General features: G+C 58.2%; 1 protein-coding gene across 2 annotated transcripts in view; it reads left to right on the top strand.

Annotated features, from left to right (window-relative positions):
- The window catches only part of MLLT6 (MLLT6, PHD finger containing), a 42732-nt gene extending 23021 nt beyond the window's left edge, over window positions 1-19711 (top strand). For both annotated transcript variants that reach the window (XM_032711226.1, XM_032711224.1), the window contains exons 8-20: window positions 251-352; window positions 5634-5808; window positions 6537-7139; window positions 8438-8619; window positions 9227-9344; window positions 14303-14369; window positions 14750-14892; window positions 15149-15337; window positions 15481-15569; window positions 15961-16319; window positions 16459-16567; window positions 18248-18607; window positions 19381-19711. In XM_032711226.1, the coding sequence (XP_032567117.1) occupies window positions 251-352; window positions 5634-5808; window positions 6537-7139; window positions 8438-8619; window positions 9227-9344; window positions 14303-14369; window positions 14750-14892; window positions 15149-15337; window positions 15481-15569; window positions 15961-16319; window positions 16459-16567; window positions 18248-18607; window positions 19381-19425 (2541 nt within the window). In that variant the 3' untranslated portion in view covers window positions 19426-19711. The remainder of the gene's footprint in view (window positions 1-250; window positions 353-5633; window positions 5809-6536; window positions 7140-8437; window positions 8620-9226; window positions 9345-14302; window positions 14370-14749; window positions 14893-15148; window positions 15338-15480; window positions 15570-15960; window positions 16320-16458; window positions 16568-18247; window positions 18608-19380) is intronic.
- Window positions 19712-22451: the final 2740 nt, after the last annotated feature.

The raw sequence follows: 22451 nt of genomic DNA, 5'->3' as shown, positions 1-22451 counted from the left end.
TTCTGTTGATATTCTGCTCTCCAGATGTTGGCTGCAGCTGGGGCAGAGATAGTGGGGATGCTTCCAGCCAGAAGCTGGGACGTGGGGGGAAGGGATCCTGGGCTCGTGTGGATGGGTGGAGAAGGAAAGAGGGCTACGAATGTATGGTTGTAAATCCACCCCTACACACCCTCCTTTCTTTTCCCTTACAACTGTTACTCTCAGCAGAGGGAAAGTTACCCTTTCCAGTGCTCTCTGATTTCTTTTCCAGAGTCGGAAGGACAAAGAGAGACCTAAACAGAAGCACAAAAAGCGGCCGGAGTCTCCTCCCAGCAGCCTCCCCCCGGCCCCGGTGCCCGTCACCACCGACAAGGTACCACCCCTGGCACCCCTGGGATGGGAGTGTTTGGGGAGGGAGGATGGGGAGAACCACCCTGGCAGTGGCAGGGCAGGGCAGGGGAGCTCAGGAAGGGCTTTTGTCCATTGGGGTTCAGTCACATTCCTGCTCTCCCTTCCTCGACGCCCACCTCGGGAATTTTCCGGGCAGCTCTCCTGGTTTCTGTCAGCACTGACGACACAATCAGGGACTGAACCCCCCCAGGGATTGGGCTGGAAGTACCAGCCTGGTTTGCAGCAGATGTGCAGATCTGAAGCTCTCACAGAACAGATGAATATCCGGGGTTTGGCCTTTTCTGCTGCTCCCGTTGTGAACAGCCCAGGCAGGTGGGACGGCAAGGCAGGGCCTGGGGAGGGGTGTTACCCTTTGTTAGACTTACATTTTATATTTATCCTGGTTTATTCCTCTAATTTCCCTTATTAGGGAAAAAAAGAGACAACCTCAGGAGCATACAAGCTCTTCCAAGTGCTTCCAAGAGGCAGCTTTTCCATGTGAGCAGTGGGAGCTTGGGTTCTTAGCTCCTCCATTTCGGGAAAACTCAGGCAGGGGGGCACAGTGTGGGGGCCTGTTCTGCTCCTGAGGTGTAGAGAGAGCCCAGTTCCCTGCTGGGAGGGTGTCACCTGAGTGAGTTTGTCCTCTCCATGCCCAGGTGGGGCACAGTCAGGGTGTCAGGGTATCCCTGGAATTCCCTGCTGCTGACATGGGCTCACCCCCGGCTGTAAATCGGGACAGCCCTGGGATTTCTGTCACTCCTGACAGCCCCAAATCCTGGGGGGCAGCCCAGACACAGCTGAGCTTGCACACAGCAAAGTGAAGGCCCTGCAGTTGTTCAGGGTCAGGGAACAAGTGGGGTCACTCCAGTCCTTGAACCTTTGGAGCTGAACTCGGGAGTGGGAGTGGGAATTAATGCAGCTCCTGAGCAGGGCTCTTTGGTGTAAATGAGGAGGGCAAGGGCCAGGCTCCTGCTGGAACATCCCTTTGTGCCCAGAAATGCTGCTTGGAAAGGCTTGGGTGTCTTTTCCATGGCAGGACTGGCTGGTGGGAAGGAGAATTCCCAGGCTGGCAGTGTCTGGCTGTGTGGGAATCACTGCAGGGACAGGCTGGGAGGTGAAAGCACAGGGGCTTGGGGTTAGGACTGGAGAGGGTTTGTGTGAGGCCGGGGGGGGATGTAGGTCAGAGCTGCCCTGGCAAGGCTGGGAGCAGCAGAAAGTTGCAGCAGAACAACCTCTGAGCTCTGCTCCTGCTTCCCCTGCTCCAAAGAGCCCCTGATTTCCCCGGGGGGTGTGGGGGCAGCTCAGCTCTGGCTGTTGGGAGCAGTGGATTCACCCGGTTAACGGAGCTGACAGGACCTGATGGCCTGAGAAGATTATTTTCAAGCTGAGCTGAAACCCAAAACCTGCCTCTTGGCCAGGGAGAGCAGTTGTCAGACAATCACCCACTGTCTCCTCCACAGTCCTGCCAGCCCTTTATAAACACGGAGGGGAGGGTGTAATTCACTTTTACAGGCAGCTTTCAACTCCCTGCAAGCCGAAATTGGGGAGATCCTGTTTGCTGTGGCTGTGCTGGAGCTGACAGGGGTTTAGTGTTTCCCCAGGGATTTATTATTAACCCTCAGAACAGAGAGTGTGTTTTACTTTTTTGTGCATTTTTTTTTTGTGCCTACATCCCGAAGTTTTGCTCGGACTCTGTTGCCAAAGGTGCTCACTCCAGATCAAATTTGATCCTAAATTTAAGAGCCTGTTACCACCCTGAACAACCCCCTTGGAGGAGGAGGGGTTGTGTGAGGCTTTCTGGATTGTTCCACCAGTGCAATGTTGCATGGGATAATAGGAAACCTTGAGGCACAGCAAGGTGGCTTGTCCAGATTGACAGAGAGCAGGGTTAGGTGGGATATTGGGAAGAAATTCCTGCCTGTGAGGGTGGGGAGGCCCTGGTACAGGTTGCCCAGAGAAGCTGTGGCTGCTCCATCCCCTGGAAGTGTCCAAGGACAGGGCTTGGAGCAACCTGGAATGGTGGAAAGAGTCCCTGCCCAGGGGGTGGAACTGGATGGGCTTTAATGTCCCTTCCAACCCAACCCATTCCACGATTCTGTGGTGTTGTGGAAGAAGGTTGTGAGTGGCTCAGACACAGAGATGGTGCAGGTGGTGACAGGAATTCCTGACCCTGACCCTGTGATCCAGCCTGGAAAGGCTGATCCTCCCTGCTGAGGGGCTGCTGCAGTTCCTCAGCCACACCCTCCCTCCTTCCCCTCGCCAGCACTTTAATCCAGGGCAAAGCCTCTCCGTGTTTCCCACACATCCCCAGCCTCCCCCAGCCCTTCTGTGTTCCATCAGTGCCTCCCCGAGGAGCTCCTCCTGCCAATCCAGAGGCACAGGGATGCTCTGATTCCCCATAAATAGATTACCCAGGGAGGAGCTCGGGAGCTGCTCAGTGGCATGGGGTGGGGGGGATGAGGGAGCAGGGACAGCCCCTGGGGGACAGCAGGGATGGGGACAGCAGGGATGGGGACAGCCCCTGGGGGGACAGCAGGGGTGGGGACAGTCCCTGGGGGACAGCAGGGATGGGGCAGCCCTTGGAGGACAGCAGGGATAAGGACAGCAGGGATAAGGACAGCAGGGATGGGGACAGCAGGGATGGGGACAGCAGGGATAGGGACAGCCCCTGGGGGACAGCAGGGATGGGGACAGCAGGGGTGGGGACAGCAGGGATGGGGACAGCAGGGATAGGGACAGCCCCTGGGGGACAGCAGGGATGGGGACAGCAGGGATGGGGACAGCAGGGATGGGGACAGTCCCTGGGGGGACAGCAGGGGTGGGGACAGTCCCTGGGGGACAGCAGGGATGGGGACAGCAGGGATGGGGACAGCAGGGATAGGGACAGCCCCTGGAGGACAGCAGGGATGGGGGCAGCCCTTGGGGGACAGCAGGGATGGGGCAGGAGGTGTGTGCCCACCTCTGCTGAGCCCTCCAGGTGCCCCCATCCCACCTCTCCCAGTCAGAGCCAGGAGTTTCCCCATCAGTCTGTCACCCCCCAGCCGGGGCAGCGGGTTTTTGGGGTGACATTTTTCACGTGGCTGCTTTAAACAGACCTTTCTAAACGTGGCTCCTGCCTCCTCCTCTCGCTTCCTCAGTGGTTCCCTGCATTTTTTCCTGCCCCCACACCCCTGTGCAGCACATGGAATGCTGGTGGTTCTGCACACACGCAGATCACAGATTCCCACCCCCTGGAGAAAAGCTGATCCAGGGACTGAAGGCTCTGTTTGTGCACAAGGGATGCAGGTCCCCCCAGCCCTGAGCTGCAGAATCCCCTTCGTTAGGGGGCAGGACTGCAGCCCTCGTTACTGTAATTAATACTGGGGTGATGGCAGCAGCCCCCTCCCCTGCAGCCCAGGCTGTGTTGTGCTTGGCAGCCCACGTGTGTCTTCTGGAAGGTTCTGCAGCTCCACAGAGCTCACAGGGACAGCACTCGAGGCACAGGGAGGGGAAGGGTTTGGTGTGGTTGCACTTTGTCCCGCAGTGGTTGGGCTCTTCCCCAAATTCAGGCTCTGCTGGGAAGGGCCCTTTGTGAGGAGGAGGGTTTGTGGTAGGACCCTGCAGACCCATCTGCTGGGACCTGCTTGGCAAACAATATCTGGGATGCAGCTTGGCAGGAGGTGGGAAAATCCTGCCCCGAAGTGTCTGGGGTCTCTCAGGGAGGTCTTTGGGGTCAGGTCAGCCCCACACGTGAGTGTGTCCACACCCCACCTTCAGCTCAGCCCCTCTTTACCCTCTTTGTTTTTTTCCCTTAATTTTGCAATTAAGATTTATTTCCCAGCTCAGCTTTCCCCCTTCCCCCCTTGCACTCATCCCTCCCTTGCCCTCCCTGCGCTCCCCTCCTGACCCTCCGGATTTGGAACAAGTCTCCTCGTGTGGTTTCCCCTCCTGCACCTTGTGCTGAGCTCCAAACCAGCGAATTTTGGGAAGGAGAACCATCCCATTCCCGTGACTCCAAGAGCAGCCTCAGGCCTTCCCACAGCCTCCAGACCCTGCTCCCCTTTCCCTTCCCCAGGCACATGTGGAAAGGCGGAAAGATTTTCGTGCTCCCTCTGAGCTCATAAATCAAGGAGGTTTAATCTCCTACATCCAGGAGCCTGTGATGAGAAAATACAGATTCCTCCTCCTCTCCCCCCCTCCCACCCCCCAATTTCCACCACTCCCTTCCTCCTGTCTTTCATATTCCCGGCACATCTGGTGTGTGTTATCCTGCCAGCTGTTGCATTGTGCAGAGTGATTAAACCATGTGGGAGGAACCAGGGGGATAGATTTTTATCTGGGCATTCATGAGTCTGCATTTACAAGCCCCTTTTTTCCTCCAGCTCTCCCCAGGAAGAGGTCAGCTGGAGCCAGGGATGGCAGGAAGGGATTTGTGCTTCTCTGTTGCCTTCCTCATGAGGAATGGGAAGGTGTTTTCACTAATGCCCGGGTGTTTTGGGCTGCAGCCATCACAGTAGAGCCATATTTATAATACTGATTCGTTGCAGTGACACCTAAAAGAAGTGATCTTTGAACACTTAGGCTTGGCTTGGAACTGATTTGAAGGGGAAGGTTTCCCAGAGTGAGCACCCCAGGGAAGCCGGTTTTCCGTCCGTCCCCCTCTCCCCCTGCTGAACTCCCACACTTCTCTCTCTCTCATCCCAAGCTCCTGGATTTCCCAGCATCTGGCCAGCCCCTTCATCCCCCTTGCTTCCCTGTCTCCTGCAGGCTTATCTGGGGTTTGGGGAGCATCTGTTGCTGCCTGGTCAGACGCTGCTCTGCGGCGTCACCGGGGGAATATTTACTGCCGGAGATTTGGGAAGGCCTGGGCTGGCTCTGGGAAACTCCTGTGACAGCACAAGGATGAGCAAGTTCCCCCAGGTGGAATGACTGTGCTGAGAGCAGCACACCTGAGAGAGGAAGCTGAAATATGTGTTTGAATCCTGGCCAAATTCAGAGTTTACTTGGGCTGATCGGCGCGGGGAGTCTCCGCTGCCTGTGCCCTGATTGCAGTGCCCTCTTTAATTTCCTGCACTTCCATGGGATGAGGGTAATCCCTGGGCAGTATAAAGCCTCTGGCAGCAAGAGAGGGAAACGTTGCCTTTCCCTCCTGAGTAACCTGACCTGGCCAGCCCTGTGTGGGCAGAGGGGGCAATTACTGCTCTGGGGGGAAATTGGGAAAACGAGCCCCCGCTGGGGCCACATCTGGCTCGAGTGAGTCCCCCCCGTGTCTGTGCCTTGCCCAGGGCTCCACCAGCCACCATGAAGGGAGCAAGGAGACCTCAGAGGTCGGCAGGTCGGAGGTGAAGGGCAGGAAGTCCTCGAGCCATGGCAGCAGCCACAAGGGGAAGAAGACGGGAAGCGGGAAAAGCTCCGTTGGCTTCAGCTCGGCTTCATCCAGCGGGACCTTCCAGCCTGCAGGTGAGGGGTGAAGGAGGAGGGAGAGGAGAAGGAAGAGGGTGGGGATGAAGGAGAAGGAAGGGGAGAATGGTGGTGATGTTTTGTGTACAAAGAGACCTGTTCACCTGTTCAGCCTTAGCCAGTGGCGACCTCTTTAACCCCCTGAAGGGAAAGGGAAAAGTCTGGTTGCTCCCAGCTCCGTGCACAGAGGGAAGAAGGGAGGCAGAGGAGTGTTCCAGCTCCCCTCCTGCACGGGCTCGTGAGGAAAACCAGCTCCAGATGTTGGAGTGGAGGGAGGAGGGAAGGGATTCTGTGCTCAGACAATCTGGGCAGCACCTGCCCTCTGCTCTGTAGGTGGTTCAGGCTGCAGCCGTGGTTGAGGAGCACGAGAGGAGAGCCCTGAGCCCACACCTGACAGCCAGGCTCCCCTGAGCCTTGAGGGAGAGCCCTGCAGGGCTCCCATCTGCTCCGACCTCGCTCCGTTCTTCTCGAGCTGTTGTCACGTTCCATCCCCTGGGATGCTCCTGGGGGATGCAGGGATGGGAGGGGGGAACAGACACAGCACAGGTGGGGATGAACCTGCTGCTGGTGCTTCCCAGGGAGCATCCAAGGGCTGGGGGGGGGGATGTCCCAGGGATGGCTCAGCTCGGGCACTTTACTGGGAGGAAGGACCTGTGCTGTGCCCCTGTGCTCCTGTCGCCTCATGGGCTGAGTTCTGCCACCCCCTGCCTCCCCTGTACCCCCCCCAGGTACCTCCTGCAGCAGCTTGCAGTGCTCCCAGGACTTTGTGACCTTCCCCAAGCTCGAGCAGGACGACGAGAAGTACCGGAAACCTGTGTCTTCCTCATCCTCCTCCCACTGCTCCCCCCTGTACGAGGGCCAGAAGGGCGACGTCTTCGAGCAGAAGGTGATTTTCTCCGGCTTTGGGTCCATCATGCGCTTCTCCACCTCGGCTGTGAGCCAGCAGAGAGCCCGGGATGCCTCCCCCGTGGACTACAAAGCCTCAAATCCCACCAGTGGCCCCTCGGTGGGGACCAGTGGGACCAGTGGGAGCAGCAGCAGCAGCAGCAGCAGCCACAAGCGGATGCCGTCGCTCAGCCTGGAGGAGGGAGAGGTGCTGAAGGAAAAGAAGCACAAGGGTAGCAAGAAGAACAAGCACGGGCCCGGCAGGCCAAAGGGGGGGAAAAGCAAAGAGATTTTGGGGGCCCAGCTGGCTGGGTCCACCTCCACGTCCTCGTCCCCCTTCTCCGGGGGCTCCCTCGTGAGCTCCAGCATCGGCAACTCCTCCCGCTCCTTCAGCCACACCGGGAACCTGCCCAGCCTCAGCATGGAGTCCCCGCTGCTGGGCTCAGGTATGTTCCCCCTGGGGCTCCAGGTGTGCACAGCTGCCTTTCCCAGCCTTTTCTCATCACGTTTAGCTGCTGTCTGGACCTGCCTGCAGAGTCCAGTCCCCTGAATTCCGTCCTGTAAACATCCACCTCTGGGCTCCCCCTGTTCCGTCCTGGCCCTTCATCCTGGAATCTCCTCCAGATCAGCTGGGGCTGGGGCTGGGGTGCAGGTCTGAGCTGGGGAGGGGGGACATTCCAAACCCTTTTTGCTCAAGGGCTGCAAAGCCTCAGCCAGCCAGAGCTGAATTTCCAGCTCGATAAAGAGGGATATTCACAGGCCAAACCAGAACAACCACAGTCTGACCCCAAATTAGAGACTCTCCTCAGTGGTTCAAGTTTAACCCCTCTTTTAAAAGCAAAACCTCTCGTCCTGCTCTTACCACATCCACGTTCTCACAGCTGTTCCCAGTCTGAGCTGCCTTCCCCAGCCTGGCCTGGGTGAGGACAGCCAGGACACGGGGCAGGAAGGGGTTAAGACAGCAGCAGAGGAGGGGCTGAGGTTTGACACTGTTCTGGCAGCAGAACTTGTCATCGGTCTATTGTGGGTTGTTTGCAGATGCTCCAATTTAGGTCAGATTGCAGGGGGGGAGGTAGTTCTGTTGTGTTCCAGGAGCCTGGGCCGTTTGTCTGGAGGGAAGGAGCTGCAGGAATCCAGGCAGCTTCCCCAGCCCTAACCTTGGGCCAATTTTCTCTTTTTTTTGCCTCTCCCTGGAACAAACAAAGGGATGTTTCAAAGAGGAGGAGGCTGCCAGGCCTCCGTGTTCCCCCTGTTCTTGCTCGTTGCCCTGTTCTGCCAGTTCTCCCATTCTTCTCTCGTGCAGAGCTCTTGGCAGGGCTCCCCCTGCTTTGGGCACTGCATTCCTGAGCCAAGGGAAGGCAGACGGGTCCCCTCCCTCGGCAGCAGCTCTCTCCTCTCTCCCTCTTCCCCGTTTTTGTCTCCGTGGGCACCTTGGAAGGGGGCAGGTGTGTGAACTCTCTGAGTCCACTCCCCCCTTCTGCCACCGATTCGTGCCTTGGGTGAGTCTCCCAACGCTGTGGTTTCCCTGTTGGATTGCATCTGGATGCTCCAGGGAAGGGGCAAGGCTGGAAAACTCGGAGATACACCTTTGGATAGAGGGGTTGTGGGCTGAGACCACCCTGGCTCACGCCAAGCTGGAATTGCACTGGTGCCACTGAGCTCCAGCCCTGCTGAAAACCAGGCCCTGGAAGGGAGAGGAGGGAATCCCGTCTCTCTAACCCATCTCCCCCCCTCCCCCTTGCAGGGATCTACACCAGTAACAAGGACCCCATTTCCCACGGGGGTGGGGTGCTCAGGGCTGTGTGCAGCACCCCCCTCTCCTCCAGCCTCCTGGCACACCAGGGCACCTCGTCCCTCCCGCAGCTCAACCGCTCCCCCTTCGCCAGCACCATCCCAGCCTCCTCCTCCTCCGTGTCCACCACGCAGGTAAGAACAGCAGGACCTGCACAGGGGCTGCTCTGGGAGAGGGTTGGGCAGAGCCAGGGCCACCTGTGGGCACGGGGGAGCTGCTTTCCCACCTGGGAACAGGGCTGCTCTTCCTCCTGCGCTTGGGAGGTGTGGGGGTGGTTTCGTGTCACAGCCCTCACGACCTGTGTGGGTTTGGGAGGAACTGGAGCCTGAAAGGACAGGTGGCTTCCCACTGACTGGGAACTTCCCCCTGCTCTGGTAGCTGGGTCCTGCCAGCAGTGCCAGCCCTGCCTGCCCAGCAGCACAGACACCCCGAGGGAGGGCTGGCAGGTCCCGGCTGGGTGGGCTGTGCCAGGACTCGGAGCCTCATCCTTGTCAGGAGCTCTCTGAGAGGTGTTTTTTACAGAGTTTCGCAGTGTTAACACGGCTCCTTCAGGCTCCTGGCTCTGAGGCAGAGCTGGGAATATCTCAGCTGTCTAGCAAGACTTCCAGGGAGATATTTTTAACACCCTCTCGGGGTTGGAGTCGGGAAGAGACGGAATAATGAAGTTATTTTCCTCTTGTGCTTTCGAGAAGTCACTTCTCTGAGCCACATCTCCCCCCTCCCTCCTTGTTGTCCCTGCAGGTGTTCTCACTGGCAGGTTCAACATTCAGCCTCCCTTCCTCACATATCTTTGGAAGCCCCCTCACCTCTGGGCTGTCGATCAACCCCCTCCTGAACCAGTCGGAAAGCAGCCGGGCAGGTACGTGAATCCCAAGGTATGTGAGCCTGGAATTCCCGGGGGGGGCTCCCTGGAAGAGTGGACACAACTCTGGTCGTCTCCAGCTGCCCTCCCTGCCTTCTCCCCCCCTCTGTGTGAGAGCCAGGGGCTGAGAGAGGGGCTTGTGTTCACCCAAAGCACATCTGGTGTGTCCCTGGCTAGTGTGTGTGTCCCTGGAAAAGCACAGGAATGCCAAGTCCTTCCCTGGAGAATTTGTTGTCTTTTTTTCACGCAGTGAAAGCCACGACCAGCTTTCCTTGCTCAAAATACCTCAAAAGCTTTTCCTTGGGCTTTGTTTCCTTGGGCTTTGTTTCCTTGGGCTTTGTTTCCTTGGGTTTCTCTCTCTCTCACGCTCCGAATTTTCCTCTTCCTCTTCTGTTCTGAGTTACTTTCTTCCCTTCCCCTTTGGCTTTGTCCTGAATGCCAGAAAACCCACTGGTTTTCCACTCCCAAACACCAACGTGCCAGCCCTGAATCACTTACAACTGCTCTTTTTTTTTTTTTTTCCCACCGAGGCAAACTCATTTTCCTTGGAGAACTGCCTGGTTAATAAGCAGGAAAACTTGAAGCATCATAAGATTTCCCTACTTTTCTTCCCCCTCACAGACAGAGATTTTTTTTTTTTGGTTTGCACCAGCGGTTAAACAAAAGCACCCTCCTGATTTTCAGCTGTTTAGTCACTGGTGCAACAGCCTCCTGCTCCCCTAACCCAGAAATCTGGGAGCTCAGCTGTGCTGGATGCTGAATCCTGGGAGGTAAAAGCCTGTCTGGTGTCACGCTGAGTGACAAGCACTTGAAAACACAGCCCTCATTAGGGGTGGCTCAGAGTGCTCCAGATAATCCCACACCACTGTTCCCTCATTTGCCTTAACAAGGGGGCATGTGAAGCGTGAATGGACACGTGTGTTTTTTCCTCCTGACCTGTGCAAGCCCCTGGAAGGTCCCTCTGTGTGTCCCTGGCAGTATTTTGTCTGTCTGTCCCTGAGCTGGGAGGGGACAGCCACAGCTCAGCCCGTGGGAATCGCTGGGGCTGCGAGTCAGGAGTGATTCAACCACCTGGAATTAAGGGATGGAAAGAAGGGGGTGAAAGGAATTACCTTTCCCCCGACCCAGTGCTGCTCCCCCCCCCCCCCCCGTGCTGTTATTTTGGCAAGGTGCTGACAGGAGAGGGAAGGAATCACCTGTCAGGAATAATCCAGGTCCTGTTCCAGCCCCGGGGCTACTGATGAGTGAATCATGGAGGCAAAATCCAACATACAAAGTGCTCCAAAAAAACTAAACCCTGATCCTTAATTTCCTTTTCCAAGACTGCTTTTTTTTTTTTTTCTTGTTTGTTTGACAGGGATCTCAGAAGCTTCAGGATACTTTTTTTTTCCCCCCAATTCCAGGCAGCCTTAAAGAACAGCTCCTGGGTTTTGTCACGTTTAAGGTCTGTCCATCACTATCTCCTGCTGGAATTAGTGGCCCAGAGGGCATTAAGCCAAATTCACTTGTTTTTTTTTTTCTCCAGGGGGATTAATTAACATGCATTAAACCTCCTGTGTGGGGGCCCTTTTCACTTAAAAGTGTGGTGATGCCTTTAATCCCAAATCGTTTAACAGGATGGTTGTGGAGTTCTGAGTAATCCCACCTTGTCTTTAATTCAGATTCCTGTTCCTGAGAGTGTCTGTGCAGACAGATCCCGTGGAGACAGAGCTCTCACTGCAGCAATAGTTCAGCTTTTCCCCATTTCCATGTGCTGGGGGGAACTGGGGGAACAGAGGAGTTGTTTTCACTGCTGCAGGTTCAAACCACGCTGCCTTTGGCAGTACAGAGAGTCTGATTCTTATCTGAGCTACTGTCTAGTCCTTCCTCCCACAGTTTGTCCTGGATCCTGCCGTGTTATGATGACAGACCAAACGTTTTTATCTCTTCTGGTTGTCTTCAAGCCTCTTTTCCATGCTGGCTGCCTCGGGAAGGGCTGTCTCTGGGTGATAACTCAGTCATCTCCTGTTCTGGACACATCAGGGTGGTGTTGGCCAGGAGATAATTGAATGTGGAGCCTGGTGCTGCTTCAGAAACCAGAATCATGTGTGTGCAGCCTCCCTGGGCTGCGGCAAACGACGTTACAGGGACGAGCAGGAAGTCAAAGCTTCCCCGAATTTTTCTTTGGTTGCAAGTTAAAATGGTTTTGGGGAAGCTGCACAGGGCAGGCTGGGGATGTTTGTGTGGAATCACAGAGTGGTTTGGGTTGGAAGGGACCTTAAAGGGACCTTAAAGGGACCTTAAAGTCCCATCCAGTGCCACCCCCTGCCATGGGCAGGGACACCTTCCACTAGCCCAGGTTGCTCCAAGCCCTGTCCAACCTGGCCTTGGACACTTCCAGGGATGGGGCAGCCACAGCTTCTCTGGGCAACCTGTGCCAGGGCCTCCCCACCCTTATATTAAAGAATTTCCTCCCAATATCCCATTTAAATCCTCCCTCCTTCAGCTTAAGGCCATTGCCCCTTGTCCTGTCACTCCAGGCCCGGGTCCAAAGTCCCTCTCCAGCTCTCTTGGAGCCCCTTTAGGCACTGGAAGGTGCTCTCAGGTCTTATACTGGGAGACCAGTGTCGAGTGGCAACCGCTGGTCACCTCCAGAAAGCCACAGCTCCTGCCCAGAAGGATGGCCCAGCTGTAATCAGTGTCCAGAGGGACATTCCCGGGGGGATGAAGGAGCGAGGATCCCACTCCTACCTGTCTGTGAGAGCTGCTGAACAACAGCTGCGTTTGCTTGTTCCCAGCCACAGAAAATCCCCCTCTCCGGGCATCCCACTGTAAATCACAGCGTTCCCTGCAGGAGATTTCCGGGATTCTTGCACATGAGAAACTGTCTCGTGTTGTGTGAAGAAGAGGAGGGGCCCTGAGCCAGCTGGTGTGGGCTGTAGTCACAACATCTGACACGTCCCAGAGCGAGGGGAGCGTGTGTTTATGGGCTGGCAGGCCCTGGGGATGGGAAGCAAATGGCAGATAAATAGAGTTCACTCCTGGATTACTCCTTGGATGGGAGAGATCCTGCACGTGTGCACAGTGGCTCTGTCCCCAGCTTCCTGGGACAGAGGGATGGCTGGGGGGGGAGGATTCTGGATACTAAAGCATTTCCCCCCTCTTAACTGAGCACTGCTGAGGTCACAGCTCCAATCCTGGGGTCAGTTCTGGGCCCCTCATGACAAGAAGGACATCGAGATGCTGGAGCGTGGCCAGGGAATGGCAGTGGAGCTGGGGAAGGGGCTGGAGCAGCAGGAGCAGCTGAGGGAGCTGGGGGGGCTCAGCCTGGAGAAAAGGAGGCTCAGGAGGGACTTTCTCACTCTACAGCTCCCTGACAGGAGGGGGGAGCCGGGGGGGGTCAGGCTCTGCTCCCAGGGAACAAGGGACAGGAGAGGGAACGGCCTCAAGCTGTGCCAGGGGAGGGTCAGATTGGACAGAGGAGGGTCAGGTTGGACACAGAGGAAAATTTCATCATGGAAAGGTGGTCAGGCACTGGCCCAGGCTGCTCAGGGCAGTGGTGGAGTCACCAGCCCTGGAAGTGCTCAAAAAAACGTGTGGATGTGGCACCTGGGGACAGGGTTTGGTGGTGAACGTGTCAGTGCTGGGTTAATGTTTGGGCTCGATGACCTTGGAGGGCTTTTCCGACCTGAACGATTCCGTGAATCCATTTAAGCTCCTTTGGAAGGAGCTGAGCACCTGGAAACTTTGGAGAACCCCAGCTGGGTTTCAGGAAAGGATCCTGAATCCTGGCTGATCTCGGAGGTCTTTTCCGGCATAAACGACTCTGTCGTTCTACAGAGAATCACAGACTGATCCTCCAGGATTCCAGGATCGATCCTGGAGGCGGGAGGGGGGTGGATCTGCAGCGGCACCGGGCAAAGCCGCGCAGGGCTGGGCACAGGATTTATCCTCCCCACCCCCCGTTCCCCCGGCAGCTCCGGGAGAAGCAGCTCAAGGAACGGTTTTCCAGCTCCAGGAAAACCTCCTCCTCGCCCATCGCGGGGGCAGAGCGGGCCCGGGTGACCTCCCCGGGGTGACCCCCCCGTGCCGGGGGTGCCAGGCGGTGCCAGCGGCCCCTCCCCGGGGGAGGCGGGTCCGGCCCCGCGTTGCGCAGCGCGGGGCTGGCGCTGCCCGGGGCTGATCGGGGTGGATCGATCGGGGCCGTTCGGTGCGGTTCTGTGCGGGCTCGTTCGGGACCGATCGGGGTTGATCGATCGGGGCCGTTCGGTGCGGTTCTGTCCGGGCTTGTTCGGGACTGATCGGTGTGGATCGATCGGGGCCGTTCGGTGCGGTTCTCTCCGGGCTCGTTCGGGACCGATCGGGGTTGATCGATCGGGGCCGTTCGGTGCGGTTCTCTCCGGGCTCGTTCGGGACTGATCCGTGCGGTTCTGCCCGGTGCTGCCTGGTCGTACTCGGCGCTTCTCGGTGCTGCCCGGTGTCTCTCGGTGCCGTTCGGTGTCTCTCGGTCCTGCCCGGTGTCTCTCGGTGTCTCCCGGTGTTTCTCGGTCCTGCCCGGTGTCTCTCGGTCCTGCCGGTGTCTCTCGGTGCCGTTCGGTGTCTCTCCGTCCTGCCCTGTGTCTCTCGGTGTCTCCCGGTGTTTCTCGGTCCTGCCCGGTGTCTCTCAGTGTCTCTCCGTCCTGCCCTGTGTCTCTCGGTGTCTCCCGGTGTTTCTCGGTCCTGCCCGGTGTCTCTCAGTGTCTCTCGGTCCTGCCCGGTGTCTCTCGGTGTCTCGGTGCTGCCCGATGTCTGTCGGTGTCTCGGTGTCTCTCGGTGTCTCTCGGTGCTGCCCAGTCTCTCGGTGTCTCCCGGTGTCTCCCGGTGTCTGTCGGTGTCTGTCGGTGTGTCGGTGCTGCTCTGTGCTCCCATCTAGCGGGGACACCCCGGGCACCGGCCACCGCTCAACACCGGCCCCTTCTGTCCCTCTCCCCGCGCAGAGCCGGACCTGGAGGATTGCAGCTTCGGCTGCCGAGGGACGTCGCCGCAGGAGAGTCTCTCTTCCATGTGAGTGTCCTTCAGGAGTCCTCCCCGCCCGCGGGAACCCCGGGAAGCCGTGGGATGACACAGCAAGGAGAGGGAAAGGGGCTGGGGGAGGAGGAGGAGGAGGCTCCTTCCCTGCTCCTCGGGGCTGGGAAGGATGGGATGGGATGGGATGTGATCGGATGGGATGCGATGCACTGGGATGGGAGGGGATGGGGCAGCTTTGCTTTCCTAACACAAGCCAGGACTAACAGGAATGTGGGGCTCACCTGGGGTGGAGCAGAGGAGACTGAGGCAGGGGGGGGATGCAGCCACTCCCAGCATGAGGCACAGGAGCTGTGGGAGCAAGGAGTGGAGGAGGATGGAGCAGGGAAGCCTCTCTGACCCCCCCAACCCTCGCCCAGGTCCCCCATCAGCAGCCTGCCGACCCTGTTCGACCAGACCGTGTCCTGCAGCAGCAGTGGGCAGCTGGAGAATGTTCCCCAGGCCACCCCCAACATCGAGCAGCTCCTGGAGAAGCAGGGCAACGGGGAGGCCGGAGTGAACAGTGAGTCACTGAGAGAGGAGAGGTCCTTGTGTGTGTTTGTGTGGGAGCCAGCTGGGATTTTGCCCACAGGCAGCGGAGCCGGGTGGGGGACAAAGCAGCAGTGTGTGCCATGGGGGAGTAGCTGCCAGTGGGACTGGGGGTTGGGGCCAGTCTCCTCCCAGAGCGGGGTCTAACTGTGGATCCCGTGATCCCCTTCTCCTCTTTCCTCCGTCCCCCCTTCTCTCCCCTGCCCCTTGTCCCCTTCCTTCCCCTGCAGTTGTAGAAATGCTCAAGGCCCTGCACTCGCTGCAGAAGGAGAACCAGCGGCTGCAGGAGCAGATCATGACTCTGACGGCCAAGAAGGAGCGTTTGCAGCTCCTCAACGTCCAGCTCTCCGTCCCCTTCCCCGTGGTGACCAGCAGCAATGGCCCTGGCAGCCAGGCCCAGTACATCCTGCCTCCAAACGGTGAGGGGACAGGGGACACACACCCCCTGTGCCCCAGGGTGGGCAGGGGGGTCACGGTGGGGGGGTCTGGCCCGTTTACACTCTGTCCCTGGCTGTCAGGCTCCAGCCCTGACTCTGCACCCTCACTTCTTTCCCCCCTCCAGTCTGCAACAACGATTCCCTGAGCATCAGCAAGAGCCCCCCGTGCAAGAACAGCTTTGGGATTGAGAACTCCCTCTCCACTTCCTCTGAGGTAACACGGCCTCTGCACCCACCAGCCGGCCGGGAAGGGACTCAGGGAGGGAGCAGTGCAGTCCCAGGACTCTGACTCTGTAGCCAGCTCCTAAAGCCTCGTAGCCCAGGCTCAGAATCAGGAATTCTTTCCCCGGAGTGCCCGTTCTTCATCTCAGTGCTGAGGTCTGAGTAGAGTAGCTGAGACCGGGAGCGTGAGGTGAGAATGCTTCCAGGTTATCCTGGAGATCCAGCCAAAGCATGTCTGAGTTCTGGGACCCCTCTGACCTGCACCTGCACTCACAGCCCCCCTCCCCTTCCCACCTCCAGCTCCCGCCCTCGGCGCCCTCGGAGCTGAGCCGACGTCTCGCAGCCGCCCCAGTCCGATGCTCTTGTGTCCGTTTCTCCCCCAGGACCCTCACTCAGGGTGTCCCAGCAGGAGCAGCTCCTCCCTGTCCTTCCACAGCACCCCTCCGCCCCTGCCCATGCTGCAGCAGAGTCCTGCCTCGCTACCCCTGCCCGGGGTGCAGCAGGTGAATGGCCTGGCCCGGGTGGCCGGCGGCGGGCTGGGGGGAGGCACCAGTGCCAGCCACAGCCTCTCCACGGTGCCCATGGTGGACGGCCTGATGGGGACCCTGGCAGGAGGCCAGCAGATGCCCATCAACGGGATCCTGGGGAACCTGAACGGAGCCCAGGCCGCCCAGCCCGCGAGTGCGCCGACACAGGGGCCGGGTGGGCCCCCGGCCCTGCAGCTCTCCACCAGCCTGAGCAGGTGAGGACGGGGGGCTCGGGGGCACGGCCCTGCCCTCTCCAGCAGCAGTTTAGCTCCGGGAGGGAGGGAGGGACGAGCCCTGTGCGTGCAGGAACCGAGAGGGGCCGCGCTGACCTTCCCTGCCCCGCTTCCCTCGCAGCATTCCCAGCCTGAGTCCCCTGACGGAGCAGCAGCGGCACGTCCTGCACCAGCACGAGCAGCAGCTCCAGCAGCTCCAGCAGCTCCTGACTTCCCAGCCGCTTAATCCGGTGAGTGCTGAGCTGTTCAGCGGGAAAACCTCGCAGCAGAGGGCAAAACTTGGGGCTCCCTCCTTGCCCCGAGTCCCCTGCCCGCGGGGATGCCGAGCCGGGCGCCTTTTCCCGGCTCCCGGACGCTGTGGATGGAATGAGGAGCGAAGCTTTAGGCAGGAAGGTGCAGCACCTCCCAAGGAGGTTTTTCCCTTGTACCAAGGGAAAAAATTTAATCTGGGTTTCCCACGTTCCTGAGGGGGGTGAGAAGGTGGGAACTCTGAGCCACCGTAAAATCGGGGAGCGGGGAGTAAAATGCGTTGAGCTTTTACCTCCTCCAGCCATCCTGGGATGCAAATGGTGTCTGATCCTGCTGCCAGGAGGGGCTGGGCTCTGGGCTCCCAGGTGTGCTGAGGCCCACGGGAGGTGAGGAGCACTCTTGAGGACACTGTTTGAGGTTAGAAGGAGGTAAACACCAAATTGCTCTAGTCCTGAGGCGGGCGATCCGTGTCTGGGCACATTTACCCGGAGAACTGGAAATGCCAGCAGGACTCTGCAGGTGGCTGAGGATTTCGGGGTCAGGAAAAGGACCAGGCAGCTGCTCTGAGGCTCTTGGCTCTGTGCCTGCACCCTCGGGGGTCAAACAGCAGCCCTGTGGTGGGAAGGGCTGCGTGGAGAGGTGGCAGACCGAGTGTAAAACCACGGCCAGTGCCCTGCGGAGACCTCGGCGCTGTCCCTGCCCTGGGTGGAGCCACCCAGGAATGCCACCAGCTCCCATCAATGGAGCTGTGCTCTGCTCGTTTCTGTCTCCCTGGAACCCGGCCCGTTGCTCTGGATGGGTTTCTGGGTCAGGTTATTTATATAGCAAGTTTCCAAGGGGCTCTCTGTGGAGCAGCTGATGTCACCATGTCACCGTGCCATCAGCTGCATCCCCGGGGGGGCACAACAATGTCAGCCTGCTGCAGTGGTCGATGGTTGCCATAGCGATTCCTGCAGTTTGCTGGATTTGAGGGCGGCCCTCTGGATGCAGGTGAGGTGTGACCCTCATCCCCCCACCCCGGGTCCTGCTCACCTGCACCCCCCCCGTGGGTCAGGGCTGAGCTGGGAAGTGGGATGAGCCGGGGGAGGAAATTAGGAGCCAGTCTGGAAATTCAGGATAGTGAATGCCACAGACTTAAAATCCCTGGGTTGATGGATTGGGAATTGCTGAGTGGATTTGTGTGCCTGCAGGTGGCTGGGTGAGGGTTCACTAATCCTGTGTGTCGGGAAACAGCGGGGTTGGAAAGGTCACAGGCACGGGCTGTTAATGAACACGAGGCAGACTGATCCTCTCTCTCCCTCCAGAGATGGGATCAAGGGGACTTTCTCCCTGTCTCCTGTAGCATTGCCTGGGATAGAGTGTGTCATGGAATCACTGAGGTCGGAAAAAAACCTCCAAGATCGAGTCCGACCTTCAACCGAATCCCACCGTGCCCACTTAACCACATCCTAGTGACACCTCTGCTTGCTTTTTGAGCACTCCCAGGGATGGTGACTCCACCACATCCCTGGGCAACCCTGTTCCAGTGCTTAACCCCAGAAATTTTCCCTCCTGAGCCTCCCCTGGCACAGCTCGAGCCCGCGTGGCTCCCGCGTGAGGTGCCACCTCCTCCCGAGCGCTCTGTGCCCGCTGTGACCCATCTCCCTCCCCCTTGCCCGCAGGAGCAGCAGGCCCTGGTGTTCCAGATGATGCAGCAGATCCAGCAGAAGCGGGAGCTGCAGCGGCTGCAGATGAGCAGCTCGTCCCAGCTGTCCATGAGCTCCCTCCTGGCCGCCACCTCGGCCCCCGCCCTGATGACCTCGGCCCCCCAACCGCCCCCCAGCACCAGCTCCCTCCTGGCCTCCCTGTCCCCGCAGCAGCTCAACCCTGGCAATGCCCTCCTGGCCCCCCAGGCCACCCCACCGCTCAGCACTCCTGGGAACAGCCTCCTGGCCTCGGGAACGGGCCTCCCACCCGTCCTGACAGCACAGCCCAACCCCTTCCTCAACCTGCAGGCTGATGGCAACACCCCGAAAGGAACGGTGCGTATGCTGTTGGCACCCCCCTGACCCCGAGAGCCCTGGGCAGGCACACCTGTGCTCCAGGTTATTTGGGGGAGCACGCAGGGAGCAGGGCCGGGATGCTCCTTGGCTTTGCTGCATCCCTGCCCGGCCGGTGGCGCGTCCTGATCCCGCATCCAAGGATTCCCAGGGGCCCTGGCAGGCCCAGGGGCTCCCGAGGTGTCCTCACCTGTGTGTGCAGACACTCAGCTGACCCGCTGCAGCAGCCAGGCAGGGACAGGCTGTAGGTTTGGCTCCCTTCTCCCCAGGATTTGGATGGGATGAGGTGCCCCAGGCAGGGCTGGCCCCGTGGAGCTTTGTGAGGGAACACGAAGGTGGCTCCGTGTTGACACCCAGGGGTTAGGAGGAGTCTTGCAGCCAGGAGGAGAGGTGGAGAGGCTTCCAGCCTCTCTGTGAACAGCCCTGTGCCAGGACACCCGTGCCCAGGGGCTGGTGGGGCGACACTTCCACCTCCTCCATCCCTCCCCTCTACCTGTGCCTGTACCCGGGAGGTCCAGCCCTGGCTGGAGACATTTGGGAGCCACAGGCCAGGGCTGAGGGGCCAGTTGGGCCTGAACCAGGCAGAGGGAACCCTGGGGCTGCCGTGTCCCTTGGTTTTGGAGGAGCCTGAGAGGTGCCAGCGAGCAGGGCCGGGCGTGCAGCACATCAGGGCTCTGTGATTCCTGTCTCCTCTCATACCTGTCTCCTCTGCGTCTCTTTCTGTTTGTTTTTTTTGTTTTTTTTGTTTTTTAAAGAACATGAATGAAAAGGGAGCTCCTCTTACCCAGGACAAGGGCTAAGCTCCCCCCCCCCGACCCCGAAAAAACCAGCAGCCAACTCCTCTGCCCGGGGGAATGTGGCTTTTCTGCAGCCAACCTTGACACTGTTAGAGCAATGAGCACAAGGCTTCCGAGGAGCGTCCCCTGCGCTGGCCGATGCCAAGAGGTGCTTTTGGGAAGACAGAACGTCTGTGGCCGAGCCCTGGTGTCGTGAGGAGTGAAGGTGTGGGGGGGGGTTTTCCCTGCCAACCTGCTCCGTGTGGAGGAGGGAATTCCGGGAATTCCAGCGGATCCTGCCCGACCTCCTCCCCGCCCCGCCCCGCCGGGGGCGGTCGCCTGTGTATGTGTAACCCCCAGGATGAGCTTCCCGGGCATTCCTGGGGGCGGGAGCTCCCCCTGTGTCCAGCCCGAGGAACCTGGCAGTGCCCACGGAGGCAGCACTGGATGTGACGGCGCCGGGAAGGGGCGTGGTGGCCGTGCCCAGGTGGGGACATTCGGGAAAATTCCTGGAGCTGAGATTTCTCACCCGCTGGGCTCTTCCCTGTGTAGCCCCGACGGCTCAGCTGGAGCCAAATCCAGCCTGGAAAGACACGAGTGGGAGTAATGGCTGAGGAGTGGAGCTGGGGACAGGGTGAAGGCCACCTGCTCCTTGGAAGGACGTTGCCACGCCTGCCCTGCCAGCTGCTGTGGGGTCGGGTGCTGCCCTCACCTGAAAAGCACATTCCTGCTCTGGGCCGCCTCTTCCCTTCCAGAATTCCCAGAGGATAACACTGCAGTGTGCAAAAGGGGCTGGAGCCGGGATTTGTCCAACGCCAGAAGGTGCATTTGAGCCTGGAGGTGGATTCCTGGACCTGAGCTCGGAGATCAAAATGTGTTTGGGGAAGAGAGTCCCAAATCCCATCCCTGTTCTTTCCTACCCACCACAGATCACTCCAGTCCGGCAAAAACCGTGTTCTTCCACTGGTCCTGGGCTCTTGGGAAAAGGGGATCTCCAAGGAATGGGACAGTGACCAGGATCATGAGCCGGGACATCGGACCCTTCATCATCCTCCACCTTTTGACCTTAATTCCATCTTGCAGCCCGGAACCTCAGCCAGGAATGGGCTCCCTCTGAGCTTGGAGGGATGGAGGGAAGGATGGAGGGATGGATGGATGGAGGGATGGATGGATGGATGGATGGATGGATGGATGGATGGAAGGATGGATGGATGGAAGGATGGATGGATGGAAGGATGGATGGAGGGATGGATGGATGGAGGGATGGAAGGATGGAGGGATGGAAGGAGGGATGGAAGGATGGATGGAAGGATGGATGGAAGGATGGAGGGATGGAAGGATGGAGGGATGGATGGATGGATGGAAGGATGGAGGGATGGATGGAGGGATGGAAGGATAGAGGGATGGAAGGATGGAGGGATGGATGGAAGGATGGATGGATGGATGGGAGGATGGATGGAAGGATAGAGGGATGGAAGGATGGATGGATGGATGGATGGAAGGATAGAGGGATGGAAGGAGGGATGGAAGGATGGATGGAAGGATGGAGGGATGGAAGGATGGATGGATGGATGGATGGAAGGATGGATGGATGGATGGAAGGATGGAGGGATGGAAGGATGGATGGATGGATGGATGGATGGATGGAAGGATGGAGGGATGGAAGGATGGAGGGATGGAAGGATGGATGGATGGATGGAAGGATGGAGGGATGGAAGGATGGATGGATGGAAGGATGGATGGAGGGATGGATGGATGGAAGGATGGAGGGATGGATGGATGGAAGGATGGAAGGATGGATGGATGGATGGAGGGATGGATGGATGGAAGGATAGAGGGATGGATGGAGGGATGGAAGGATGGAAGGATGGATGGAAGGATGGAAGGATGGAAGGATGGATGGAGGGAGGGATGGAAGGATGGGAAGGATGGATGGAAGGATGGAAGGATGGAAGGATGGATGGAGGGAGGGATGGAGGGATGGAAGGATGGAAGGATGGATGGAAGGATGGAAGGATGGAAGGATGGATGGAGGGAGGGATGGAAGGATGGAAGGACAGGTGGGGCAGCTCTGGGGAAGGGGAACACGTCAAACGTACCAATGCCCCTTCTTTTCCTCGTGCCCTGGGTAACTCCAGAGCTCCTGGGGGCAGGCAGGGAAGGCTCCAGCTGACAAAAAAAAAACTCTGAGGGTCTTAAAAACCAAGTTGTTGGACCTTAATGACATTTTTCAGCACGTTCCCACTGCCTTTAAAACTAGTTTGCACTATTCAAATCTGTCAGCAGTGGGGCTGTGCTGATGTACTAGAAAAGCTTGTCCTAGGCAAAAACTCATCTGCTAAATATCTTTCTTCCATTTTTATTTTATTTTATGTTATTTTATTTTATTTGGTTGGTTGGAAGATTGTCACCACGATGGTTGAATTAAGGCTAAAAAAGGAGAGAGAAAACCTTTTCTGCTCTCAGCCTGCAGTTCTGTGAACTGGGCAGAATGCTGCTGTCTGCCCAGAAATATATATATATATATAATATATATATATATAATTTTTTTATATATATATATAAAGAAAAGCTAATGTTTTAACAAGGTTAAGAAGCTATTGGGAAGGTGGAGATGGCAGCTAAAAGTGGAAAAAAAGCAGGAAAAAGAAAAGCCTCCCTTCCTGGCAGGCCCTGCAGCACAGACCCGGAGGCTCTCGCTGGCACATCCCTGTCCCCAGACACCTCCCGAGGGACAAGGTGAGCTGTGCCACCTCCCCCCACCTGCCACCTCCAAGCTGTGACTGAGATCTTTCAGTTCAACCCAAGCATTTTGGCTCCCTGGCCCCCAAAATCGCTCTGGCACAATTGTGTCCTTGCACTTTTTAAACTCCTTTTGATTTTTTTTTTTTTCTCTCGTTTCCCCCTCCCCTCCCTCAGCTGTGTTGTTCCCCCTCCTTGGCAACCTCCAGAGGTGCCACCCGAAATCCCTGGCACGGGGACCCCCTGCTCAGTGCAGGAGCTGTTTTTTAAGGCTCACCTGGCTCAGGTGAGCTGCAAAAACCTCAGGT

The sequence above is a fragment of the Chiroxiphia lanceolata genome, chromosome 26 (assembly GCF_009829145.1).
Source record: "Chiroxiphia lanceolata isolate bChiLan1 chromosome 26, bChiLan1.pri, whole genome shotgun sequence".
Taxonomy (NCBI): Eukaryota; Metazoa; Chordata; class Aves; order Passeriformes; family Pipridae; genus Chiroxiphia; species Chiroxiphia lanceolata.
Note: the sequence above shows the minus strand (reverse complement) of the source record. Positions and strands in the feature narration are given on the sequence as shown.